This window comes from Setaria viridis, chromosome 6 (assembly GCF_005286985.2).
Source record: "Setaria viridis chromosome 6, Setaria_viridis_v4.0, whole genome shotgun sequence".
Classification (NCBI taxonomy): domain Eukaryota; kingdom Viridiplantae; phylum Streptophyta; class Magnoliopsida; order Poales; family Poaceae; genus Setaria; species Setaria viridis.
Genome location: NC_048268.2, coordinates 25,598,933 through 25,621,435, shown reverse-complemented (window position 1 = coordinate 25,621,435; position 22,503 = coordinate 25,598,933). Strand labels below are relative to the sequence as shown.

General features: G+C 45.2%; 1 protein-coding gene and 1 pseudogene across 3 annotated transcripts; one reads left to right on the top strand and one right to left on the bottom strand.

Annotated features, from left to right (window-relative positions):
* Positions 1–1,750: 1,750 nt before the first annotated feature.
* Positions 1,751–10,531, bottom strand: LOC117861843 (aminopeptidase M1-B-like; annotated as a pseudogene).
* Positions 10,532–12,784: 2,253 nt separating this feature from the next.
* On the top strand, positions 12,785–16,793 carry LOC117861864 (caffeoylshikimate esterase). 3 transcript variants are annotated; one of them, XM_034745388.2, is made up of 8 exons: positions 12,785–13,180; positions 13,630–13,659; positions 14,225–14,351; positions 14,439–14,585; positions 14,730–14,860; positions 14,935–15,072; positions 15,554–15,625; positions 16,337–16,793. In XM_034745388.2, exons 1-8 carry the CDS (start codon positions 12,893–12,895, stop codon positions 16,565–16,567), a joined length of 1,164 nt encoding a protein of 387 aa, XP_034601279.1. In that variant the 5' UTR covers positions 12,785–12,892; the 3' UTR covers positions 16,568–16,793. The 3 variants fall into 3 exon arrangements, with proteins under 3 accessions (XP_034601279.1, XP_034601278.1, XP_034601280.1); XM_034745387.2 differs by having other exon boundaries at positions 12,786–13,180; positions 15,527–15,625; XM_034745389.2 differs by lacking the exon at positions 13,630–13,659 and having other exon boundaries at positions 12,788–13,180; positions 15,527–15,625.
* Positions 16,794–22,503: the final 5,710 nt, after the last annotated feature.

The following is a 22,503-nucleotide window of genomic DNA, read 5'->3' as shown; positions in this document are numbered from 1 at the left end:
TCATCTCAGGTAGTACTGATGTTAGTTTTGCAACTGATGTTCGGAGTAACGTTTGGTTTGTCGTTTGATCTATTCCTGATTTCCAGCGATCTATCTTCTAGCCAAGAGTTTTACGACGTCAAGAACTAGGACGGACAAAACTCGAGCAGAACCGAAAACGAGTGAGCCATTCCAACGACGACAGAGGTACTTCATCACTTCTATAGGATAATAGGAGCCATATTTTCAGGTAAGCGTTACCTGGAGAACCGGGAGCGGAACCAAAAACGGGTGAGCTCTACCGACCGTTTTCTAAAGGGATCTCTCATTTGCAACTAGATAGAAAAATCCCATTTCTACCTCGGGTTTTTATTTCTCGGAAAAGGCCTAATGATCGAAGACCCTGGCAAATAATGTGGCAGTCCTTTGCCCAGTCGACCGACCACTTGGTCTTGGGCTCTTGGCCCAATAGGCCCAAGGCCACAAATCGGATAGCAAAAATTGAAAGTTTAAGTCACTCACTCGTATGTTCGATTCCATTTGCACGATCCCAACCAGACCTTGATTAGCTTCAGAGTAAACATGGACGCCCTTTTTAAGGCATGTGCTGTTGTGCAAACGTAGCTACAATTACAAGTCCATGAATAAATCCCTTATTGTACTTGCAATACTGTTTCGGGAAGGCACCTGGACATGCTAACTTTCTCTCTCTTTTTTTTTTTGTTAACTAGAAAAGGGACGAGCTCTTTGGACTCATAGCGATTCATTTTTTGAAGCGGTCATAGCGATTCATTGATCTAGGGAAACGGCTTGAATCATGCAATTCTTTTAAGCTATTTTTTAATGAAAACTAGCACGTGAATTGGCTTGTGGTCTTGCTGTGCATATAGTATATGTTGTGGATATAGCTGCGGATATCATCCGACGCGCACTGTGGCTAACAATAATGTAGACAGGGGTGGCAACTAAATTGTGGGATTCATAACAACTAGCGACAGTTCTACAAGCTCAAAGACCACGAGCCAACGGAGTGGCCACAAAGCTGTTCCAGAGTGTAAGTACTTTTGTTTCCCAGTTTTATCAGAAACCAGCTGTTTATTTCCTCTGTGTATGAACACGGCTCCGTGTTTGCAGAAACTAAGTACTCCAGTAATATAAAACTTTCATTGCCTTTAGGTCAATTACATTATGGACGCAGAAGTTTGATTGGCCACTCAGATCATAACAACCATGACTGACATACATGCAGGTAATGACAACGCTTTTAAATAAGCAGGAGCAATTTGTAGATCCCCCAGCGCGTAGGAATTCACTGCTTTGTCATGCGTACCGTGTCTCATAGCAACGGATGACACTAGAAGGATAATGCCAACGCGGCTCAGGCAGAGGCCACCTGTTGTTGAATAATATTGCAAAGTCATTGTATATGCATGTGAAATAGATTAAGAAAATAGAGTTACATGTGTTATAGGAATACCTACCTATTCGGATTAGGATTGTCCATGAACCCATTCACAACAGTCCTACAAAGTATAGAAAAAAGACTTTAGCATCCAAAAAAAGAAAATTAAGGTACTTGCTTAACCAAGAGTAAAATACAGTAACGATCCTTAAACTTAAACTTGTCACGAGGTACCATATAGGTCCATGAACTTAGCAGATAAAAGATGAACAGTAGTAAACGTACTCGTCCCTAAATCAAAGTCGATTCTTATCTCTCCTAACGATTCGACATGAAAATTCTGCAATGCCGCAGACCTCAGTTAATTGACGACACTTCGCATTCACCAGTAGCTCATCATATATGTTGTATATCGTTTTCTTTTTATGCCTGGTACTCCATTGATACTATAGTTTCAACTACTTATGTGACCTTTTGCCATGTGAACGTAAACCCAGTCCTGTACAAACTCTGTTTCTTTATTAATGTTATGGTAATTGTTATTAGTCCAGGGCTTGGCACATTACCCTTTGAAACAAACGTCATGACTTCCATCTTTTTGCAACAGATCATTTAGCACCGTACCCACTGCCAATACAACTTAAGAACGACGCCCACAATAACCTTTTCAAATTCCAAGAGCATGCATTGTCATGCGTACTCCAATGAGATTCACTCTAAGAAACAGCATTTTGGAGCCCATGTTTACGCCTCGCCCTGGAGCAGCTCCTGCACTGCCTCACCAAGGCTGGGCTCGCTCCTGATGCTCTCGATCCACCTCGCGCTGATCCTCACACTCTCGAGGCTCTGCTTCAGCGATCTCTCGAACGATGGCTTGATGCGGCCGGCAAAGAACTCCGAAACCTCAGCAGATTTCTCCTCAGAGGTGAACTGACCATGCACAACAGGCACGTTAATTAAATAAAGAAGGGTAATGTTACTAACTGGATGATGATATATATAGTGGGAAGAAAGCAAAGATAAATGTTCTCCATTGTATACCGGTGAGACAATGGAGTCGATGAAGTCTGATATGAGCTCGCTCGATTTCCATGTGTTCAACACATGACCCCAGTTTTCTTGTAATTGGGCACATGCACCAGCATGCATGTTTTCAATTGAAGTGGTTAAAAGTAATAAGACTTTGAAAAAGAAAATCTATTGTGCCATCTAATGCAGGAAAGGCATCTCCACATGTACATTGTAAGTATTAAGAAACATTAGTTGTCATCACACGATTTATGATATGCAACACCAATTTCTCAAGAGAGTAGATGCAAACCTTTAAATATGTCAGAAATAAGTGCATATCTTATCGGACATTATCACAAAAACCTGGTTTAGAAGTCCTACAACTATGAAATACCTTCAGCCAGGTCCATGCAACTTCACGTCCTTCTAAGCTAATGCCACCAAGGATATAAAATGAATGCTGATTCCGTACCTAATAAGTAAGCAACAGATTAGATTCAGGTTTTATACATACAGTTGCGCAGCTCTCAAGCATATTTGGAAAAACATAATCATGCAGACCATGTTTTGATTTTTTTTAAAAAAAATGAACCAACAGTTCAACTTGGAAAGCTGGAACTGGGCATTCGAAGAAACTAAATGAAACCCTAGTCAGGTCTGACTAAAATATCGTTCCAGCAAGTAAACTGCTACAAACGGGTTCATTAAGCTGACGTTAATACCAGACTACAGTGCATACTGCATGCATAGGAAAATAAAGCATACTTGGGGGAACCGAATTGGAGACATGCACAAGAGGGAGATAGTCAAAGGAGCTCCTACCACTTGGTAACTGAGCAATGCTAGGTTGCTGATTTGTGTAGGGAAATAATTTACTTCAGCTTAATTCTTATCTATAATACTTACTAAAAGTATTAGTTTAAGGCCTGTTTGGAAGGGGAGGATTGATCAAGGAATATTTTAAGGATCTAGTTCAAGTTTGTAAACCAAAACCACCTTTGTAAACAGGACAATCAGTGTGCTAGTGGTTGGGCCATAATGCCTACTGGTTCAATTAACCAGGGTTTTGTAAAGAAGTACTTAAACCAGTAACTATCTGGAATCATTTTGAAAGATAACGATATGGATATATGGTAAATAGAAATGGTTTAGAGGTCAACCTCATCAGTAAACATAAAGTTCAATGCCTCCCAAAACAATATCTTTATCTGGAGATGAAGACAAGGATCCTGGAAACAAAGAGTCAATGTATTTTCCAGATAACCCATCTCATAAATAAAAATCTATGTTGCTGTCCAAGCTAAGTCAAAGAAATGTACACAAACCTAAGACACGTGATTTCTCCTCTGGTTCACATCTTTCTCCGTAGATATTGAGGAGAGCATCATAAGTGGATCGGTTTGCGGCACTAACAGTCCGCATCACAGCAAGGTATGCAGCCTGAAGAGCATAATATTAGCATGGGCATATATGGCCGGCCCTCTGGGCCTTGGGTAGCAGCCGCACAGGCCTCCTGGGCTGCGCGCCAGCCCCATCCTAGGTTGGATGGATGGTTTAGGTTAGGCAAGGATCTCCTATGATTGGTGCTAATGCTATAAACAAAACTGCCTCTCTAAATCAATCTAATCTTTCTCGAACCATACTCGTTTTCATGGTATCACGAGTCCGGATCTTCCACCTGATTCCAACCCTTCCGCTGCCCTAGCGCGTCCTCGCGGCTGCGCATCCACCCATGGCCGGGACTCCTCCCCTCACCCCTCGCTCCGGCGCTGCCGCTAAGAAGCAACGCGCGGTCGCGGATGCTGATGCACCCAAGTGCAGAGCGTGTTGCGCAGAGTGTGACATGGCCCTTGCTCATGTGCAACAGGTGGAGAAGGAGGCGGCGGACGTACTCTAGAGCGTGACGCCGCCGCCGATCGCGTGTGTGAGGCGCACGCTCGCGCTGCCTGCGAGTACGCACCGCCGCTGCCGCCTTCCCTATCGGAGATGACCACGAAACCAAGTTTGCCGTCTCCGACCACGAGCATTGCTCCGTCGACGACGCCATGCTGCTCCACGAGGCCGTCCTCAGCCTCCACGCTCAAGCCGCCGCCATGTAGAGCATCTGAAGCCTCATCCCCATCATGCTGGACATCGCCTCCGACAACTACATGCACTGGCGGGAGCAATTCCTCCTGACGGTCGGCAAGTTCTCCCTCTAGGACCACATCCTCAATGATGACGCCAACACTGGCCTCCCGAACTGGACCCACATGGACTGCGTGGTCAAGTCTTGGATCTACGGCTCCATCTCCAACGACCTCGTCGAGACGGTCATGTCCGCCTGTGCAACGGCGCGTGACGCCTGGCTTGCTGTTGAAACTCAGTTTCTCCGCAATTGTGAGATGCGTGCCCTCTACCTCGATGGCAAGTTTCGGACCTTCGAGGAAGGTGACCTTTCCATTGCAGATTACTGCCGGCGCTTCAAGTCCATGGCGGACGCTCTCCAGGACCTTAGCGAGGACATGAGGGATCGCACCCTCGTGCTGAAAGTCATCCGTGGCCTCAACGAGCACTTCGCCACCATCGGCTTGCATCTCCATCGCAGCATACCCTTCCCCAGCTTCTTGGACGTGCACGCGAACCTGCTCATGGAGGAGCTCAACATGTCCCACCGCTCCACTGCGCCGTCTTCTGCTCTCATTGCCACCAGCGGCGGTGCTGCCGGCGGGTCCTCATCGTCCTTCGGCCAGCCACGCCACACCGCCCAGCAGCCACCCCACAACAGCAGGGGCGCTGGCACCAGGGGCGGCTCCAAGCCACCCAAGAACAGCCGCAGCAAGCACGACGACTAGGGTCACAACGGCGATGGCAACGACGGCTCCAGCAACGGTGGCCAGGTGCCCGACAGCAGTGGTGGCAAGGCCCCAGGCAGCGCAGGTGGCGGTTCTTGACCTACCGCTTAGGATCTGTGGACCAGAGCCATTCACATGTGGCCCGCCCCACGCGCTCCCTCTGTGCCATTTCCGCCAGGCCAGGCCGGCGGTCCTCAGTAGGCCCACCTGGCGCAGCAGGCCATGCTGGCCCAGCAGCCCGCCCAAGTCAGCTCCCCAGCACCGCCCACCTCCCGCAGCTCCAGCAGGCGCAAGCATAGCTCCAGTACACCTACGACACTCCGGACAGTGGATGTCCCCAGCTGGGGGGTACAACCCGATGGCAGCCTCTCCGTCTTGGGATCAACAGTCCCTGGCGTCACTTTCATCACCATGACACTGAACCAGCCCCAGGGCCACGAGTGGTACTTTGATTCAGGTGCTACCTCCCACATGACTTCTGATTCAAGCATTCTTTCACATTCTTCTTTACCGCAGTATCATTTTCCTTCATCAATTGTTGTCGGCAATGGTTCCTTGCTTCCCATTACCTCCACTGGTGCAGCATATCTCCCTGGTTCATTACGCCTCAATAATATCCTTGTTTCACCAAGTCTTATTAAGAAACTTATCTATGTTTGCCAGTTTACCACTGACAACAACTTCTCTGTTGAATTTGACTCCGTTGGTTGCTTTGTGAAGGATCTCCGAACTCGGAACGTTGGTTGCTTTGTGAAGGATCTCCGAACTCGGAACGTTCTCCTCAGGTGCAATAGCTTCAGACCGTTGTATCCACTCCGCTTCCCAGCCACCACTGCCCTCACTATTGGTGCTTTGCCGTCCCTCTGGCACCGGCGCCTCGGTCACCCCGGTCACGAAGCTTTATCCAAGCTCGCTTTAGTCCTGCCATCATGTAATAAAGAAGCCAGCTCTTCTATTTGCCATGCGTGTTAGTTAGGTCGACATATTCATTTCCCGTTTCATGTGCCTTTGTCTCGTGCATCTAGTGCCTTTGATCTTATTCATTGTGATTTGTGGACATCACCTATTGTAAGCGACTCAGGGTACAAGTACTATTTGGTCATTCTCGACGATTGCACCCATTACCTTTGGACATTCCCATCGTGGCTTAAGTCTGACACGTATCCCACTTTGGCTCACTTTTTTTTTTCATATGTGACAACTCAATTCGACACGCACATCAAGGCAGTCCAGTGCAACAATGGCCACAAGTTCGACAACTCTAGTGTCCGCATGTTCTTCCTCTCCCACGGCGCCCACCTACGCATGTGCTGCCTATACACCTCGTCCCAGAACGGTAAAACTGAGCGTATTATTCGTTCCACCAATAATATTATTTGCTCGCTCTTATTTCAGGCCGCCATCCTGCCACCCTACTAGGTCGAGGCTTTGCACATAGCCACCTATCTGCTCAACATTCTGCCTACCAAGACACTGCAGTTCTCAACGCTGCACTGTGCCCTTTTCGGCATTGCACCATCCTATGAGCACTTGCGTGTCTTCAGTTGCACTTGTTACCCCAACCTATCCTCCACTGCTGCACACAAGCTTGCTCCGTGCTCCTCTCTGTGCGTCGTTCTTGGATACTCAGCTCATCACAAAGGATACCGCTGCCTTGACCTCCTCTCCAACAGGATCATCATCTTTCCTCACGTTATTTTTTACGAGTCAACGTTTCCTTTTGCCGATCAGGCCCCTGCAGCCTTCGATTTCTTAGATGATCTCACTAGTGTCATGCCTACTCCCATAGGCCCATCATGCCCCCTTCTCTCTGCAGGTCCTGCCGGCATCTCCCCAGGAGCTCCCGCACAGCCATGTGCGGCACCCGGCACCTCACCGGCCGATGCGGCAAGAGCATTGCCCGCACGGCCACGTGCTGCCCTCGGTGCCACGGCGCCCGCCGTGGACACCCTGTCGCTCTCGTTGCCCGCCACGGCCGGTCGGCTGCCCTGCACAGCCAGCCCATTGCTCGGCACGGTGGCCTCGTAGGTGCTGCCAGCCGCCCACGGCTTGGTGACTAGTGCACCACCAGCAGTCAGGGCTTTGCCTGGCCGGCTAGGCCTCTTTGCTCATTCGTCCCTAGCCCATCTTCACCACCTACTAGCCGACCGCCATCCTCATCACCCGCAGCAGGCGCCCTAGCTGGCTTGCCCAGCGTCACCGGCAGCCCATCGCCGCCCTCCGGCCAGCGGTCCACCATTGCTGGCCTCTTGTCCCTCGCCGGCTACCACTCGGATGGTCCCCACCGTCCCCTGCACGAGTTCCTAGCACGTCTACGCTGGCATGCCGCCGCCTCTCTAGCTAGTCCACCGCCCCTGCCCAGGGGCACTGTGGTTGTTTCATCCTTGGTGAATCAGCACTTGATGACCACGCGGGCCAAGTGTGGGTTTCGACAGCCTGTGTTGTACCTCGTTGCCCCGCTGTCCCCTGTGCCGAAGACCTTCCGTAGCGCCCTCGCCGACCAAAATTGGCGGGCAGCTATGGAGGAAGAGCATGGTGCACTGCTGAAGAACAACACCTGGGATCTTGTTCCGCGACCGCCAAGGACAAATGTTGGCTCTGGAAGTGGATCTTCAAGCACAAATTCCAGGCTGACAGCTCTCTGGAATGGTATAAGGCACGATGGGTTCTTCGCGGCTTCACCCAGCGACCTAGTGTGGATTTTAATGAGACATTCAACCCCGTCGTGAAGCCCGCCACCATCCACATGGTGCTGTCCCTTGCACTCTCTCGCAGTTGGCTGATCCATCAGCTCGACGTGAAGAACGTGTTCCTCCATGGCACCTTGTCTGAGACTGTCTACTGCTCCCATCCGTTTGGTTTTGTGGATCCTGCTCACCCCGACTTCGTCTGTCACCTCAACAAGTCACTATATGGTTTGAAGCAAGCACCCCGCGCTTGGTACAGTCGCTTCACTGCCTTTCTCCTGCCTATTGGATTTGTTGAGTCCAAGTCCGACACTAGCCTGTTTGTGTTCCACCGCAGCGCCGAGATGGCCTACTTGCTCCTCTATGTCAATGACATTGTCCTTACCGCCTCCTGCTTGGACGTCCTCCAGCGCATCATCTACGCTTTGCAGCAGGAGTTCTCCATGAAGGACTTGGGTGAGCTTCATCACTTCTTGGGGATGCATGTTCAGCGGCATGCTAGTGGGCTTCTTCTGTCTCAGTGACAATACATGCTGGACATCCTTAACAGGGCTAGTATGGTAGAGTGCAAACCTTGTTCTACAGCGGTTGACACCAACCCCAAGATTTCTGCAGCAGCTGGCGCTCCACTTCGGGATGCATCCGACTACCGTAGTCTGGCATGCACTCTACAGTACCTCACCTTCACCAGATCGGATATTGCTTAAGTCGTTCAGCAGGTCTGCCTTCACATGCATGATCCGTGGGAGCCGCACCTAGCTACCTTGAAGCGCATCCTGCGCTACATCCGTGGTACTTTGCATCTGGGACTACATCTGCACCCCTCCAGTGTGGATGAGCTGATCGCATACTCGGACATTGATGGGGCAGGTTGTCCTGATACCTGCAAATCCACCTCAGGTTATGCGGTGTTTCAGGGAGAACCTCATCTCTTGGTCCTCCAAGCGCCAGACGACCGTCTCCAGATTCGGTGCTGAAGCTGAGTACTGGGCTGTGGCCAACGTTGTGGCGGAGGTCACTTGGTTGCGCCAACTCCTGCTAGAGCTGCATACCCCCTGCACCGTGCTACCTTGGTCTACTGCGACAACATCAGTGCAATCTATGTCCAGCACCCCTGTCCAGCACTAGCGCACCAAGCATATCAATATTGACCTCCACTTCATCCGTGAGCGTGTCACCCTCGACACAGCCACGTCAAGATCCTGCATGTTCCCACCACTTCACAGTATGCATATATCTTCACCAAAGGGCTTCCGTCGTCGGTCTTCGTGGAGTTTCGGTCCAGCCTGAACGTTCGTGGTGACGATGCTTAGACTATAGGGGCGTGTTAGCATGGGCATATATGGCTGGCCCTCTGGGCCTTGGGTAGTTGTGCGCCAGGTTAGATGGATGGATGATTTAGATTAGGCAAGTCTCTGATTGGTGCGGATGCTATAAACCAAACCCTATGACCTCCTTGCCTATTTATGTACACGAGCTTTGCCTCTCTAAATCAATCTAATCTTTCCCGAGCCATACTCGCTTTCACATAACATATTAGACATCAAAGGGTTCCGCAAAAGGAGGAAGTAAAGCCTAGCTATGACCTTTCTTGTATCTTGTGGAAGAACGGAAGTTTTGTGGTCTTCAAAAAAGATACGGAAACGCCGAACTCCTTCATTTATAGTTTCATTATGTCCGAGTCTGACCAAGGCAATCAAGAGCAGTGATCTAAGCATTACGTCAAGATGGCTCTCGCCATCCTTCGGATCCCAGCCTAATTTTCTGAAATGTTAGGTATACGGAGCCTTTTAATACCATCACAACAAGGGATCAACAAGAATGTTTGTATTAACAGAAATTAAGACAACGCTATTTCTCTGTTTACATGCACAAGGATAGACATGAGTTGGACACTGATAAATAAAGATGTGAAAACAAGTAAACTATGAAGCTTGTTGGCATACCTGGCAGCTGGCAGAAGAAGGTTGATCAAAAGCTGTTTGATATCTTTGTTCAAGTCAGGAGTGGCATCAAATGATATTTTAGAAATGCTTCGGCATATCTGGAAAGAAAGAGGATACATGTATATGACTTTTAATGGAAACATCCGATGCTGCAGGATCGACTGGTTATATAAGGTTCAAGAATTTAGTGGAGGTGCAAGATTTACTTACAGAGGTTACATGTGATAATACAGTGTAATCAGACTCATCATGATAAGCATTCAGCAGTTGCAGCAATGATGTCAGTGTTAGCTTGCGAGCAACAGAAAGGGCATATGAATCTTCCACAATACCTGCAAGAATAACATGCTATTGTCGGGAAAAAACCTTTAAAAAGTATACAATAGTGCTAAATTTTGTCTTATCTTTACCAATCTTATCCATTAGCGACAGCCTTTTGGCTTTGTTGATTGCATTTACAAGTCTAGCTGCAAGTTCATCGTCGTACTTCACTCTATAGAATCCAGTTTGATCGATGTTCAGTTTGATCCAAATGTTTTCACTCTTACCTCCATCAGAACTTTGAGAGGCAGTGAACTCTTCAATATGAATCTTATCAGTTTTGCCTTTCAATCAAAACTTTTTCTGTGCATAATACGAGCCGCAGCAAGATGTTATAGGAACAATCCACATGCTAGGACCAGAGGATCCGGCAGAAAGAAACTGTGTTAGAGCAACTTCAACAGATTATCTATTTTTGACTTTCCGTTGATTCTCTAACCAAGTTGGTAAAAAGATTCCTCTCCATATTGACATGCTCATTCCAACAGACTATCCATTTCTCACTCTCCAAATCCCAATATTCTTCTCTAAAAACCTACACTCTCCGCTCCAACAGTTTCTCCATTTCACACTACAACACACTCTCCATTTTATACTCTCCAATTTGTGCGTGGGATCCACATTGGACAAGCCAAACCTGCTTGCCAAGTTTGGAGAGTGAGGGGGAACATTTGGCAAGCTGGATGGGATGGCCATCCGAATAGTAACTCTGTTGGATCGTAGTTTTCTAGCAGACTTGCCAAATTTTGGCTTGGAGAGTGGGATAACAATTCTGTTGGAGATGCTCTTAGAGACAAATAATTTAGCAAGTAGCAACAACCTTTCAGTATAATGTAAACATTGAGGTGGACAAGCAGATGTGTTTTTCTAGTTCATGTCATAAACAATTGGCTTCCTTCTGAGACATTACATCGCAGTCTATATGCCAAGATAGCAAAAATGTTGCTAGGTCAAATGCCTGAGAATCTTGATGTATCTTGATAGCTTCGCACTGTGCTCTACATACTTATGATTGAAAATTAAAGGAAAGGGAAGCAACCACTTCAATTAGCTTACTATTGACTGAGCTTAGCTTGGTTTGTTGAGGGTGTGGATGTACACCCAGATACCCAAGATCGATCCTCAGGCAAACTTGGGTCTATTTCTTCTTATTATAAAGCCGCCTAATTCCTCCTAGCCTCCAAGATTGGTCTAGCTTTTTTTATCATTATATTGTTGTTTGATGCCAATGTTGATCTGAATTTTGTCTCAGGGTAGCGCATGTTATTTCCCTAAAAAACTATTTGATGTACAAAAAACTACTACCAGGAAAACAGAGGTCCCAGAAACAAGAAACACTAACCACTAAGGCAAAGGTAATCAAAATAGAAATAGAAAACTAACAAGCTATATCCATTAATGTACCGTATATTGCTGAAGACACATGTGAAAAATGAAAGATCTGTCAACAAACCTGTTCAAGTTCCAAATCATGTTCATTAAGTTTTGCATAAATGACAGGATATCCTTGTTGCTTAGTCCATGTAGTCATCAAATTCCTAACGGGCTCCCAAGATTCCTCCTCAAGAACAGCCCATAGGTCTTCAGTCTTAGCGTTTGAGTAAGCATACTTCTTTATATATGAAGCCAAAGCTTTCTGAAACAGTAAACATTTGCCAAAAAAGAGTTGGTAAATGCAGAATAAATGTAGGAACAGAGCTAGATAGGCAAACATAAGTTAGAAACATGAACTATGGTCATTACACTTCTATCAAGAAATATAAATCCAAGCTATTCTCCAGCAGGTACATCAGGCAGAATTTCAACATGTTCAGTAACATAATCACAATAAATAATTATGATCCCCTTTAGAAATTTGGTTTGCATATTTGTTAGGATACCTTTAGCTAAGATGCACTCCACAGAATACATTTAGTTATCAGGTTAATAAAGAAAGGGAAATAAATAGCATGCAACGATAAGATAAAATATTGGAACCAGCAAAGTTACAAGAATAGGATATAACTCATTGGAGAAATATCATCAAACCTGAAAACGCTCTGCGCCAAGATAATTCTGTAGCATACGAATAACAGAAGCTCCCTTGTCATAGCTTATGGAATAAAAAATTGCATCAATTTCACTGGCATGGTTTACTTCAAACTGAACAAACAAGAACAATTGGTTTAAATAAATACAAGTACTAAAAACTGAGACAAATGGACATGATAATGCTGTCAAGTCAATGATTGCCAATATATTGGCACATTGCTCAATTCCTCTAAAATTAACAATTTCAACAGTTTTACCATGAAATGTTGGACAAATGTTAAAATTTGTTGAAATAGCTTCTACCAAATGCTTAAACAAACATTCAAAACTGTTGAAAGGAGCAGATATATGAAACTATTAGTTATTGAAATTATTAAAAGAACGTTGTTTAAAAGAAAGATGGAATGGAAAGGAAGAAATGAGAAGAAAAAAAAGACGAACAAGAAACTAAGCAGGCCTTTCTCGCGCGCTAGCTATAAACTGGGCCTTCTGCTCCTGCTTTGCCTGTGGACGGATTTGTGGGCCGTGGGCCTGTCCGTCGTGGAGACAAAACACATCTTGTCTACTTCCCCCATCCGGGCTCCCACGCCTCCTCTTTCTCTCTCTCTCGGTCTCGGCCAGTGGCGCCGCCCGCCAGTTCTTCGTCGGGTGCTTCGCCGGCGACGAGCATCCGACAGGGTTATGCCCATCCATTCCCCTTCCTTCCCGTCCTGCTGCGCGAAATCGAAGACCCAAACTCCTATACTGGTTCCGCCTCTGACCAGCCGCCCGACGACGCGGGGCGCGGGCGCCGCGGCGATGTCGGCGGCGGCGGCGCCGGCGCAGGCCCCGAGGAAGTGGGAGGGGCTGGTGGACCAGGCGCTGGAGCGGGAGGTGCTGGGGGCGTGCCTGGACCAGGCCCCCGAGCGCCGCCGCGTCCGCGAGGCGTTCAAGGACGTGCAGCTCTCCATCGACCATTGCCTCTTCAAGGTCAATCCCCCTCATCCTACTTTGCATATATGCTTAAAACCACAGACAACGATGCCCTGTTTACTTCTAAAAGATATGTCCTTCCTTTTTCGGTTGTACTCCCCAGTGACATACTGACATGTCGGTATTTGATTGGTTAGGCAAAGATAATACATGTGCTGATTTCGTGAATTATGCTTACTTATTTGGGGCATATTACAGAAGGCTGCAATACAAACGTGTTTTCGGAAATATAGTTCTAGCCTTTTTCCAGCAAAAGATTACCCTGTAATCAAAACGTCTTGTACCAATCGGCAGGAGGTGTCGTTACTACATTAGATACCTGTTTGAATCTTCTCTATAGTATCACTCATCTCACTTCAAATGATGGTGTAGAACTAGATGGTGAACACGCTTTGTGATTTCGCATGCCATGGATGATCTCTCTCACTTGCATTCGTTTTATGCAGGGACAACATAGTGGTATTGGAACTAAGGAGGTACTGTTCCTTAAACTAAACAGCTTCTTTATAATAAGGAGATCCCTGAACTTAACAGCTGCAATTCGTAAATTTCTGTCGATTATTTGTGCCATGTAGAGTCGATTCCCCTTTTTCCCATTGGTGAGCGCATGCTCTACGTATGAGTGACATTGAAGTGGTTTTGCTCTATATAAGTTAGCAGGCATATTATATTTTACTAATTTGCGCAAATGATCACCGTGCAGAAATATTGGATAGTTTCAAAGTTTGTTTATAAAAAGATTATTCCAAGGCACTATAATGTTGAAGTTCCTAGGGCGTATCCAAACGTACATTAGTTTCTCCTTTGCTTCAGTTGGTTTTTTATGATATGTGGTGAACCTTCAGGAGTTGGCTATTTTATAGATAACTACAACTTTTGCTGTGTCCGCGAGATGTTTTAACATGGTAACATGAAATGTAAAACGGTTTACTTTGCTCAATGGTATTCCCAGCGCTGAAAGCATGATGACATGCCATTTGGATCTATTTTTACAAGTAGCTTGTTGATTATTATAAACCATTGAATTTTTTTCTTTTACAGTCATATGAGCGTAACTCTAGGGGCGTGGAGATTTTCTCGAAATGTTGGTTTCCAGAGAACCATCACATGAAAGCAATTGTTTGTCTCTGCCATGGTTATGGAGACACCTGTACCTTCTTCCTTGATGGTTAGCTTTTAATCTACGATGCTAGTACTGTGGTTTCTCTGATCTGTTGATCTTGTTGCATGGTTTTAGTGACCGTTTTTATTTTAGGGGTTGCTAGGAAGATCGCTTCAGCTGGATACGGAGTATATGCACTTGACTACCCTGGCTTTGGCCTTTCAGAAGGACTTCATGGATATATTCCAAGTTTTGATACTCTTGTTAATGATGTAGCTGAACACTTTGCTAAGGTCAAAGGTACACTGTCATTATGATCTTACTAGTTTCTTGTTCTTTTTCTGTCACATGATTTTCAGAAATGGTTGGGTACTTTTGTAAAAAAAAATCTTAACTCAAAGATTACCATTTTTGTGTAAACATGTTATTTTTTCTTCTTGTTAGGGAATCCTGAACATAGAGGTCTGCCGAGCTTTCTATTTGGTCAATCAATGGGTGGAGCAGTTGCATTGAAGGTTCACTCCAAGCAACCAAATGAATGGAATGGTGCAATACTAGTTGCACCCATGTGCAAGGTAGTTATATCTATGTAGAATGTTATCTGTATAAGTTAATGCCTAACCACTAATTCACAAGATCATTTCAATAGATTGCAGATGATGTGGTTCCACCTTGGCCTGTTTGGCAAGTACTAATTTTTGTGGCCAAAATTCTGCCAAAAGAAAAGCTTGTTCCTCAAAAAGATTTAGCTGAGTTGGCATTCAAAGAGAAGAAGAAACAAGAGCAGGTCAGTATCTGTCATGCTGAATTATTTTAAACTAATATTTGACTCTTTCATTCAATTGTTATATTTCGTTCTTTTCTTCCATTTTGACTGCCTTGTATATTCTTTGATAGGACATGTATTTTTGCAGACTAAAAAAAACAATATGATCCATTTAACATTGCTTCAGACTCCACCTCAAATGAATAAGCTTTTTCAGTGATCAATATAACAAATGACTTGTGACATATAGGTGACCAAATGTCCGTATGGTTTTACTACCACTTCTATTTTTATCTTACAGAAATCCTAGATAAAGTAGGAATATGTATTTGCAGGCACTGTTAGTTTTTGTGCTTGTGAAAGAGAAATCGGTTTATTTCTTTTGAATGTTTAGTTACTCAGTTAATGCTAATTTTCGCTATGCAATTATGCATTGCAATTAGAGTGTACTTTATTAGTTCACTGACCAATGCAGTGTTCATTCAATGTGATCGCCTACAAGGATAAACCACGGCTCCGAACAGCTTTGGAGATGCTGAATACATCACAAGAGATAGAAAGATGTCTGGAAGAAGTATGTGGCGCTTATGTTTGGTTTGCTCCAGTTACTTGAATTATACGTGTCATGCATGCTATATAATTTCTGCCACCAATTAGATGGTTTTCATGTTCGCTATATAATTTCTGCCACCAATTAGATGGTTTTCATGTTCAAAGTGTTACTTTCGACGATCACTCCATGCACTTTTTTATATATAGTAACCGTCAAATTTTATGACTGCACGGATCCAATGACGATCTATATCTAGTGAGGAAGGAAATACCTTGTTTCTATTCATTCCGACTTTTTAGCATTACACTTTGAAGGTGGTGGGCTGCACAAAATCTGGCATGCAGTGGAGAAAAGGGGGGAACGACTAGGGAAGACAAAGGGAAAAAAACAACTAACTCTAGTTTGGCTCTGTACCAGGTTATGAAAAGCACTTGTCCTGAATAATAGCCACAGGGGGCAATATATAAAGAGTACAAGAGCAGCGAAATAGGAATACAAAAAGGACTCTAATACTCTTAACAAAATTCATTCTTTTGGCCTACATTACAGGAACAGATAGGTGTGATCAGATAAGACACTTGCCTTTATAAGATTTCAATATAAATAAGCGTGCTGTTTTGGAGGACAATTTTAACAGATTGTGTTAGAATATGGAATAACGGATGGTCAATTATGTGTACTATTGCTGTTTTAAGTTTTCTTTATGGTTGATGCATGCTTCATCTTTCGCAGGTTTCTCTGCCCATAATCATATTACACGGTGAGGCTGATTTGGTTACTGACCCGGCCGTGAGTAAAGCTCTGTACAAGAAAGCAAAGAGCCAAGACAAGAAGCTCTGCCTCTACAAAGGTGCACACCACGCTATCTTGGAAGGTGAGCCGGACGATACAATTTTCCAAGTTCTCGATGATATAATCTCTTGGCTGGATCAGCATTCCACAAAAGAAGGTTCCTCGTATTGAATCATGCAGTGCCGCCCATCAGGATTAGGTGAATTTCTTTGGCGTTGTTGTATGCCTTCATGTCGGGGATCCCAGATCCAACGCTTGAGAATTTTCATTTTTGCGACAACCTTGTAAAATTCTAGTTCTGATTATTTATTTGTACATCATGTATCTGAACAATGTACATAACTGATCCACGTGTATTTATTTACCACGAATTATTTAAGAAAAATTCAGTTGTAAAGGGCTGTTTCATTTTTCCCTAAATCTCATTATTAAACTCCGGGTTCTGGTAGTATTTATGTCCACCCTATGTTTAAAGCATCAACTTGCGGGATAGTATTTCTCCTTCCATGCAGATACTGGGACTGGGAGCCAGGTGATTTAGAAAACAGAGGATGACTGCGAGCACAGGTAAATCTCTGTTGGGGATAAGGTTTCGAATTTCTGAATATATGCATGGTTAGGCTAGTTTTAAATCTTTGTACTGTACTGTACGTGCTGCAGCTGAGGGTCCGTCTAGGTTAAGGTTTAGAAAGAGTTAGAAAATAGGATTGTTTCTAATTCAAGTAGAAAATAGGATTGTTTCTAATTCAAATCGAGTTAGTTTTGCTTGTACCTCCCCATAAATACGAGGGAATGGGCAATGGATTTAGTCCCATCTTACCTTCTGTTACGGTCTTCTAAAAGAGCCTCCTAACCTCCGTGTGAACAGTAACACCCCCACGCGGCCGACCCCTCCATGGCTGCCGGCCACCCTCTCCTCCCTCCCAAATATCCATATGTCTGACAATTTATGGCTTTGCCTTGTTAGTTTCAGAATGTTTTTATTGGAACTGGTGTGTTCTAAACATCAGAACATGACTGAACTATTATAATTTATCAAACGGCAGTGTTGATTCAATCGCTGGGTATGTCACATGAGTGCTTCGGATTAATCTACTATGTAACGTTAAATGAATCTTCTTATCTGTATTCCCATATCTCGTGTGTCAATATTAATTGGCACTAGCAGAGAAACAACATTCCATCCTCAACAAAAATCTTGGACCGAGGACTAAATTTCGTAAACCCGTGGGGGACCCTTTAGTATAAAAATGATCCCCCCATGTGAATACAAAAGGATAGCATCACCTATTTAGCATCACCTAAAAAGGCAAACAAAGTCGGAAAATTATGAGATTTGTTATGATGTGATGGTATCATACGTGGAGGTTGTGGTAAAAAATTGAGAAAGTTTCGCACATTTTATCACATACAATGTTTACGCATTTGAGAAGAAGAATCGTAGCGTTGAGAAGGATTCGATAAGATTTGGAGTCAAAGTGACGGTCGAATTTAGATTTGATTGCAAAACTTTTTGTATAGGCAATAGAGAACATATATTGTTTCATGTGAAATTTTGGTAATTTTTTGGAACTGTTTGATATTTTTAATGTACTAAGTGCAATTATAGAATTTTAATTGATATAATTCAATTGGAGCTATAACTGCATAAAATAATGAAATAATATGAGTAGAATAATCAAATACATATTATTGAGTGAATTTGATGAGGTATTGTTGAGTTTATCAAAACAAATATAGAAGAATACGTTGTAGAAAATGAGGGAAAAAGGAAAAAAAACTTTGCCAAGTGCTCCCCATGTGGCACTCGGCAAAATAGTGCTTTGCCGAGTGCTATACTACAAACACTCGGCAAAGGAAAAAAAAACCCACTTGCCTAAAATGGCCCACCTGCCTCTCCCCTCCCTCCCGCACCCTTCCTCCTCCCGCACCAGCCCCTCCGCCTCCTGCACCCGGCCTTCCCTCCCCCTCCATCCGCACCCCTGGCCCCTCCCTCCGCTGTCGGCCCCACCCCTCCCCTCCCTCCCCTTCTTCTTCCCCGCCGGCGGCCGGCCCCTCCCCTTCCCTCCTCCCTCCCCCTCCCTCGTTTCCACCGCCCCCTCCCCTTCCCCTCCCTCATCCTGACGCCACCCCCGGCCACTTCTCCGGATCAGGCCGCCACCACCGCGCCGCCCCTCCTTCGGGCCGGATCCGACCGCCACCACCGTGTCACCCCTCCTCCAAGCCGGATCTGGCCGCCACCGCCGCGCCGCCCCTCCTCCGGGCCGGATCTGGCCGCCACCGCCGCGTCGCCCCTCCTCCAAGCCGGATCCACCGGCGCCGCCACCTCCCCTTTGGATCCGGCGCCGCTGCCTCCCCCGGTTCCGGCGCCGCCGCCTCCCCCCCTCCGGATCCACCGGCGCCGCGACCTCCCCCCCCCCCCCGGATCCAGTGCCGCCACCTCCCCCCGGATCCGCCGCTCCCTCCCCTTCCTCTCCAGGCAGCTCGGGCGGTGCCGGGGAGGGGGCCTAGCAGGAGGCAGCTCGGGTGGCGGCGGGGAGGGGCCCCAGCGGGAGGAAGCTCGGGTAGCAGCGGGATGGAGCAGCGGCGGCGCACTCCAAGGCGGGCGGAGCAGGCGGTGGTGGCGGTGGTGGAGCAGCTGGAGCTGATGGCCCGGGCATGGTGGCAGCTTCGAGTAGCTGGAACTGCCACGGATGGCCTGGTCGTGGTGGTGGCATCGCAAGGGTTGAGACGGCAGCGGTGGCGGCAGCGACCATCTGGAGCTACCCCTAGTGGCTTGGGCATGTTTTTTTTTATTTTTTATGAAAAAATTGTTTGCCGAGTGTTTTTTTTGACACTCGGCACACCCTTTGCCGAGTGCCCGACCAAAAACACTCGGCAAAGTTAACTTTGCCGAGTGATATTTTACCATATACTCTTTGCCGAGGGCAAACACTTTGCCGAGTGTTTTTGGGGCTTCGCCGAGTGCCCGGGGCACTCGGCAAATATCCTGATTCCGTAGTGTTGGAGCCCAACTAGACCTCACATGCATGCACAAAAATGTAGTAAAAAGTGGCGTACCTCCTGTAGAATCCCCTCATCTCATCGTTTAGATATTATTCTTGATACCTTAATTCCTTCATATATCAATGATCATGATATTCTGTCATATTTGGCCCATATTCCTGATCCTTTCACCCCATTGGTTCAGCCTTCTAGGGTAATCATTGGGCCTGCCCTCCCTAAAAATGGGCTCCCTTTGGTGCCATATGGTGATGATGAAGAGGAAGATGATGAAGTTCGTGAGATTCAAGGGCCGATACATGCTACACTGGCCAAGCGTCACTCCCGCAAACTCAAAGAGCCACTGGATGATGTCTTCCTCCGCCAAAGAAAGTGCCTCAATCCTGATATGGGTGGCTTTCGCACTGAGGAAAGTGTTGCAGCTGCTGCTGAAAACCAAGACTTTTATGTTGAGTCACTTGAAGTGATTCATCCCATCTACGCTAGTTCTACTACTGCGGGATCTTCTTCTCCTCTGGCTCCACATCTACCTATTGAGACCATCCAGAGCATGGCCATTGGCTTCCTCCAGATGCAGCCTAGTGCTATCTCTGCTTCAGCTCTTCTAGAGCGTGATGATAATGACAATGAAATGTAATGGGGCTAGTTTCCTAGTGTGCTCCAGGCTTTTGGATTCCTCTAGTTGGATAAGTGTTTGGCTTAGCTCTTTGGGTACTTTTGAAAGTCTGTTAAACTTGGTTTATCATGTCATCAATCTAATCTCAAGTTGGTTGGTGCTTTATCTATGACTCTGTTCTTACTGCGTGATCTCTATAAGCTGTAATATGGTCTTGTCTCATGGTTGTGCCAGAGGCGATGCTGCCCTTTTATCTGAGTTTACCAATGAGTAGTAACAGAAGTCTTAACATTCTGGTCTAGAATGTAAGGGGGATCAACTCTCAAGCTAAGTGGGATGCTCTGAGATACAAAATCTCAGAAAGTGCTACCTCTATCATTTGTCTGTAGGAAACTAAGAAAGAGTCCTTTGACTCTTCATATTTGAAAAAGTTCTATCCTAGACACTTAAATATGTTTGAGTTCTCTACCTCTGCTGGAGCTTCTAGGGGTTTAATTGTTATTTGGAACTCAAATCTATTCTCAGGGTCTCTTATTTTGAGCAATGCTTACTACATCACCATTATATTTGTTTGCTACTTGTTTGGGAATTCTTTCCATTTATCTAACATATATGGTCCCTCTAAATCTGTTGATAAAGCTGCTTTCATTCTTTGGTTGTATCATTTGGATATCACTAGTTATGAGGATTGGATCCTAGCAGGAGATTTTAATCTCATTAGAACTCTAGAGAACAGAAACAAACTAGGTGGTAATGTGTGTGACATGATGACTTTTAATGATCCCATTCAACATCTTGACCTGGTTGATATTGCCTTTCATGGACGCAATTATACCTTGAGCAACATGCAACTTGACCTGCTGCTGGAAAAACTAGATTGGATTTTCAAGATTTTCACCTCTGGCTCATAGACTAATACTTTTCCTGACACCTCTGCCAAGGTTCTTAGTAGGCCTATTTCAGATCATTCTCCTTATGTTATCAACATTCAAACCTCAATCCCCAAGTCCAACCTTTTCAAGTATGAAAATTATTAGGCTGATTTTGATGGTTTTCTTGATGTGGTGAACCTTCACTAGAATTCCACACCTTTCTTTGCCAATGCTTCTCAAACTCTGCATGGCAAATTCAAGCAGGTTCGTTTTGGCCTCAAACAGTGGAGCAAAGAGTTATCCAAACTAGGGAAACTTATCAACAATTGCAGTTTTGTCCTGGCACTGTTGGATGGCCTAGAAGATCAAAGACCTTTGGATACTGCTGAAAAGAAGTTCAGACTCCTTTTGAAATCCCACCTAAGTAAACTCTTGGAGGCTAAAAGGATCTATTGGAAATAGAGAAATACAGCCAGATGGGTTATCTTTGGTGATGAAAATTCTAAGCTTTTCCAGGCAATGGCTACTTACTCATATAGAAAGAAATCAATTCCAGAGCTTCACCTGCAGGATGGCACTATATTGACTAATCATGAGTAGAAGGTTGGTGCTCTTTGGACCTCTTTTAAGGACAGGTTGGGGGTAACTGAATTTTTAGATATACATTATGATCTGGCTAATCTTATCCAACAAGTTTTGATGCCTGAGATGGATGCACCATTTTCCCTAGAGGAAATAGCTGCTATTCTGAATGAGATGCTTGGTGATCAAGCACCAGGACCTGGTGGATTTAATGGTGTTTTCTTTAAAAAAATGTTGGCACATCATTAGAGAGGATATTATAAGGATGTGTAGGGACTTCGCTTCAGGAGACCTGGACATTTCCAGCATTAATGGTTCTTTGATCACTCTCATTCCAAAAAAGAGAGCCCAGGACTGTCAATGACTACGGGCCCATTTCTTTGCTAAATTACTCTCTTAAATTCCTTACAAAGATCTTGGCAAACAGGTTGCAGCAGGTGATTCTCCAAGTAGTGCATACTAATCAGTATGGCTTTATTAAGGGCAGAACAATCCAGGACTGTCTTGCCTGGGCATTTTAATTTCTGCATATTTTTCACAAATCAAAGAGGGAAATAGTCATTCTTAAGATGAATTTTGAAAAAGCCTTTGACAAGGTTGAGCATGAAGTAATTCTTCAGATACTTCATCATAAAGGTTTCTCCAACAAGTGGGTCAGTTGGACCAGGATCATTCTCTCTTCAGGTTCTTCTTCAGTGCTGCTAAATGGTGTACCTGGAAAGCCATTCAAATGCAAAATAGGTGTTAGAAAAGGAGATCCTCTTTCACCTCTCCTCTTTGTTTAAGTTGCTGATCTGCTGCAGTCAATGGTCAATGATGCTACTCTCAGACATGTTCTCTCACATCCATTTGGGCCAGACTATGATGGTGATTATCTTATTGTGCAATATGCTGATGATACCCTCCTAATTCTTCCAGCAGATAGTGATCAGTTACTGGCTCTAAAAGATATCCTTATTACTTTTGCTGTTGCAACAAGCCTTAAGGTGAATTTTGATCAATCTTTTCTGGTGCCTATTGATGTTGAGCAGGAA

Bases quoted from the DNA above. Each gene is read 5' to 3' on its own strand.
- LOC117861864 (XM_034745387.2), top strand. From the start codon at position 12,893: ATGCCCATCCATTCCCCTTCCTTCCCGTCCTGCTGCGCGAAATCGAAG. The intron at 13,660-14,224 runs GTACTGTTCCTT...TTTCTTTTACAG, and splicing joins GTGGTATTGGAACTAAGGAG to TCATATGAGCGTAACTCTAG. The intron at 14,586-14,729 runs GTACACTGTCAT...TCTTCTTGTTAG, and splicing joins ACACTTTGCTAAGGTCAAAG to GGAATCCTGAACATAGAGGT.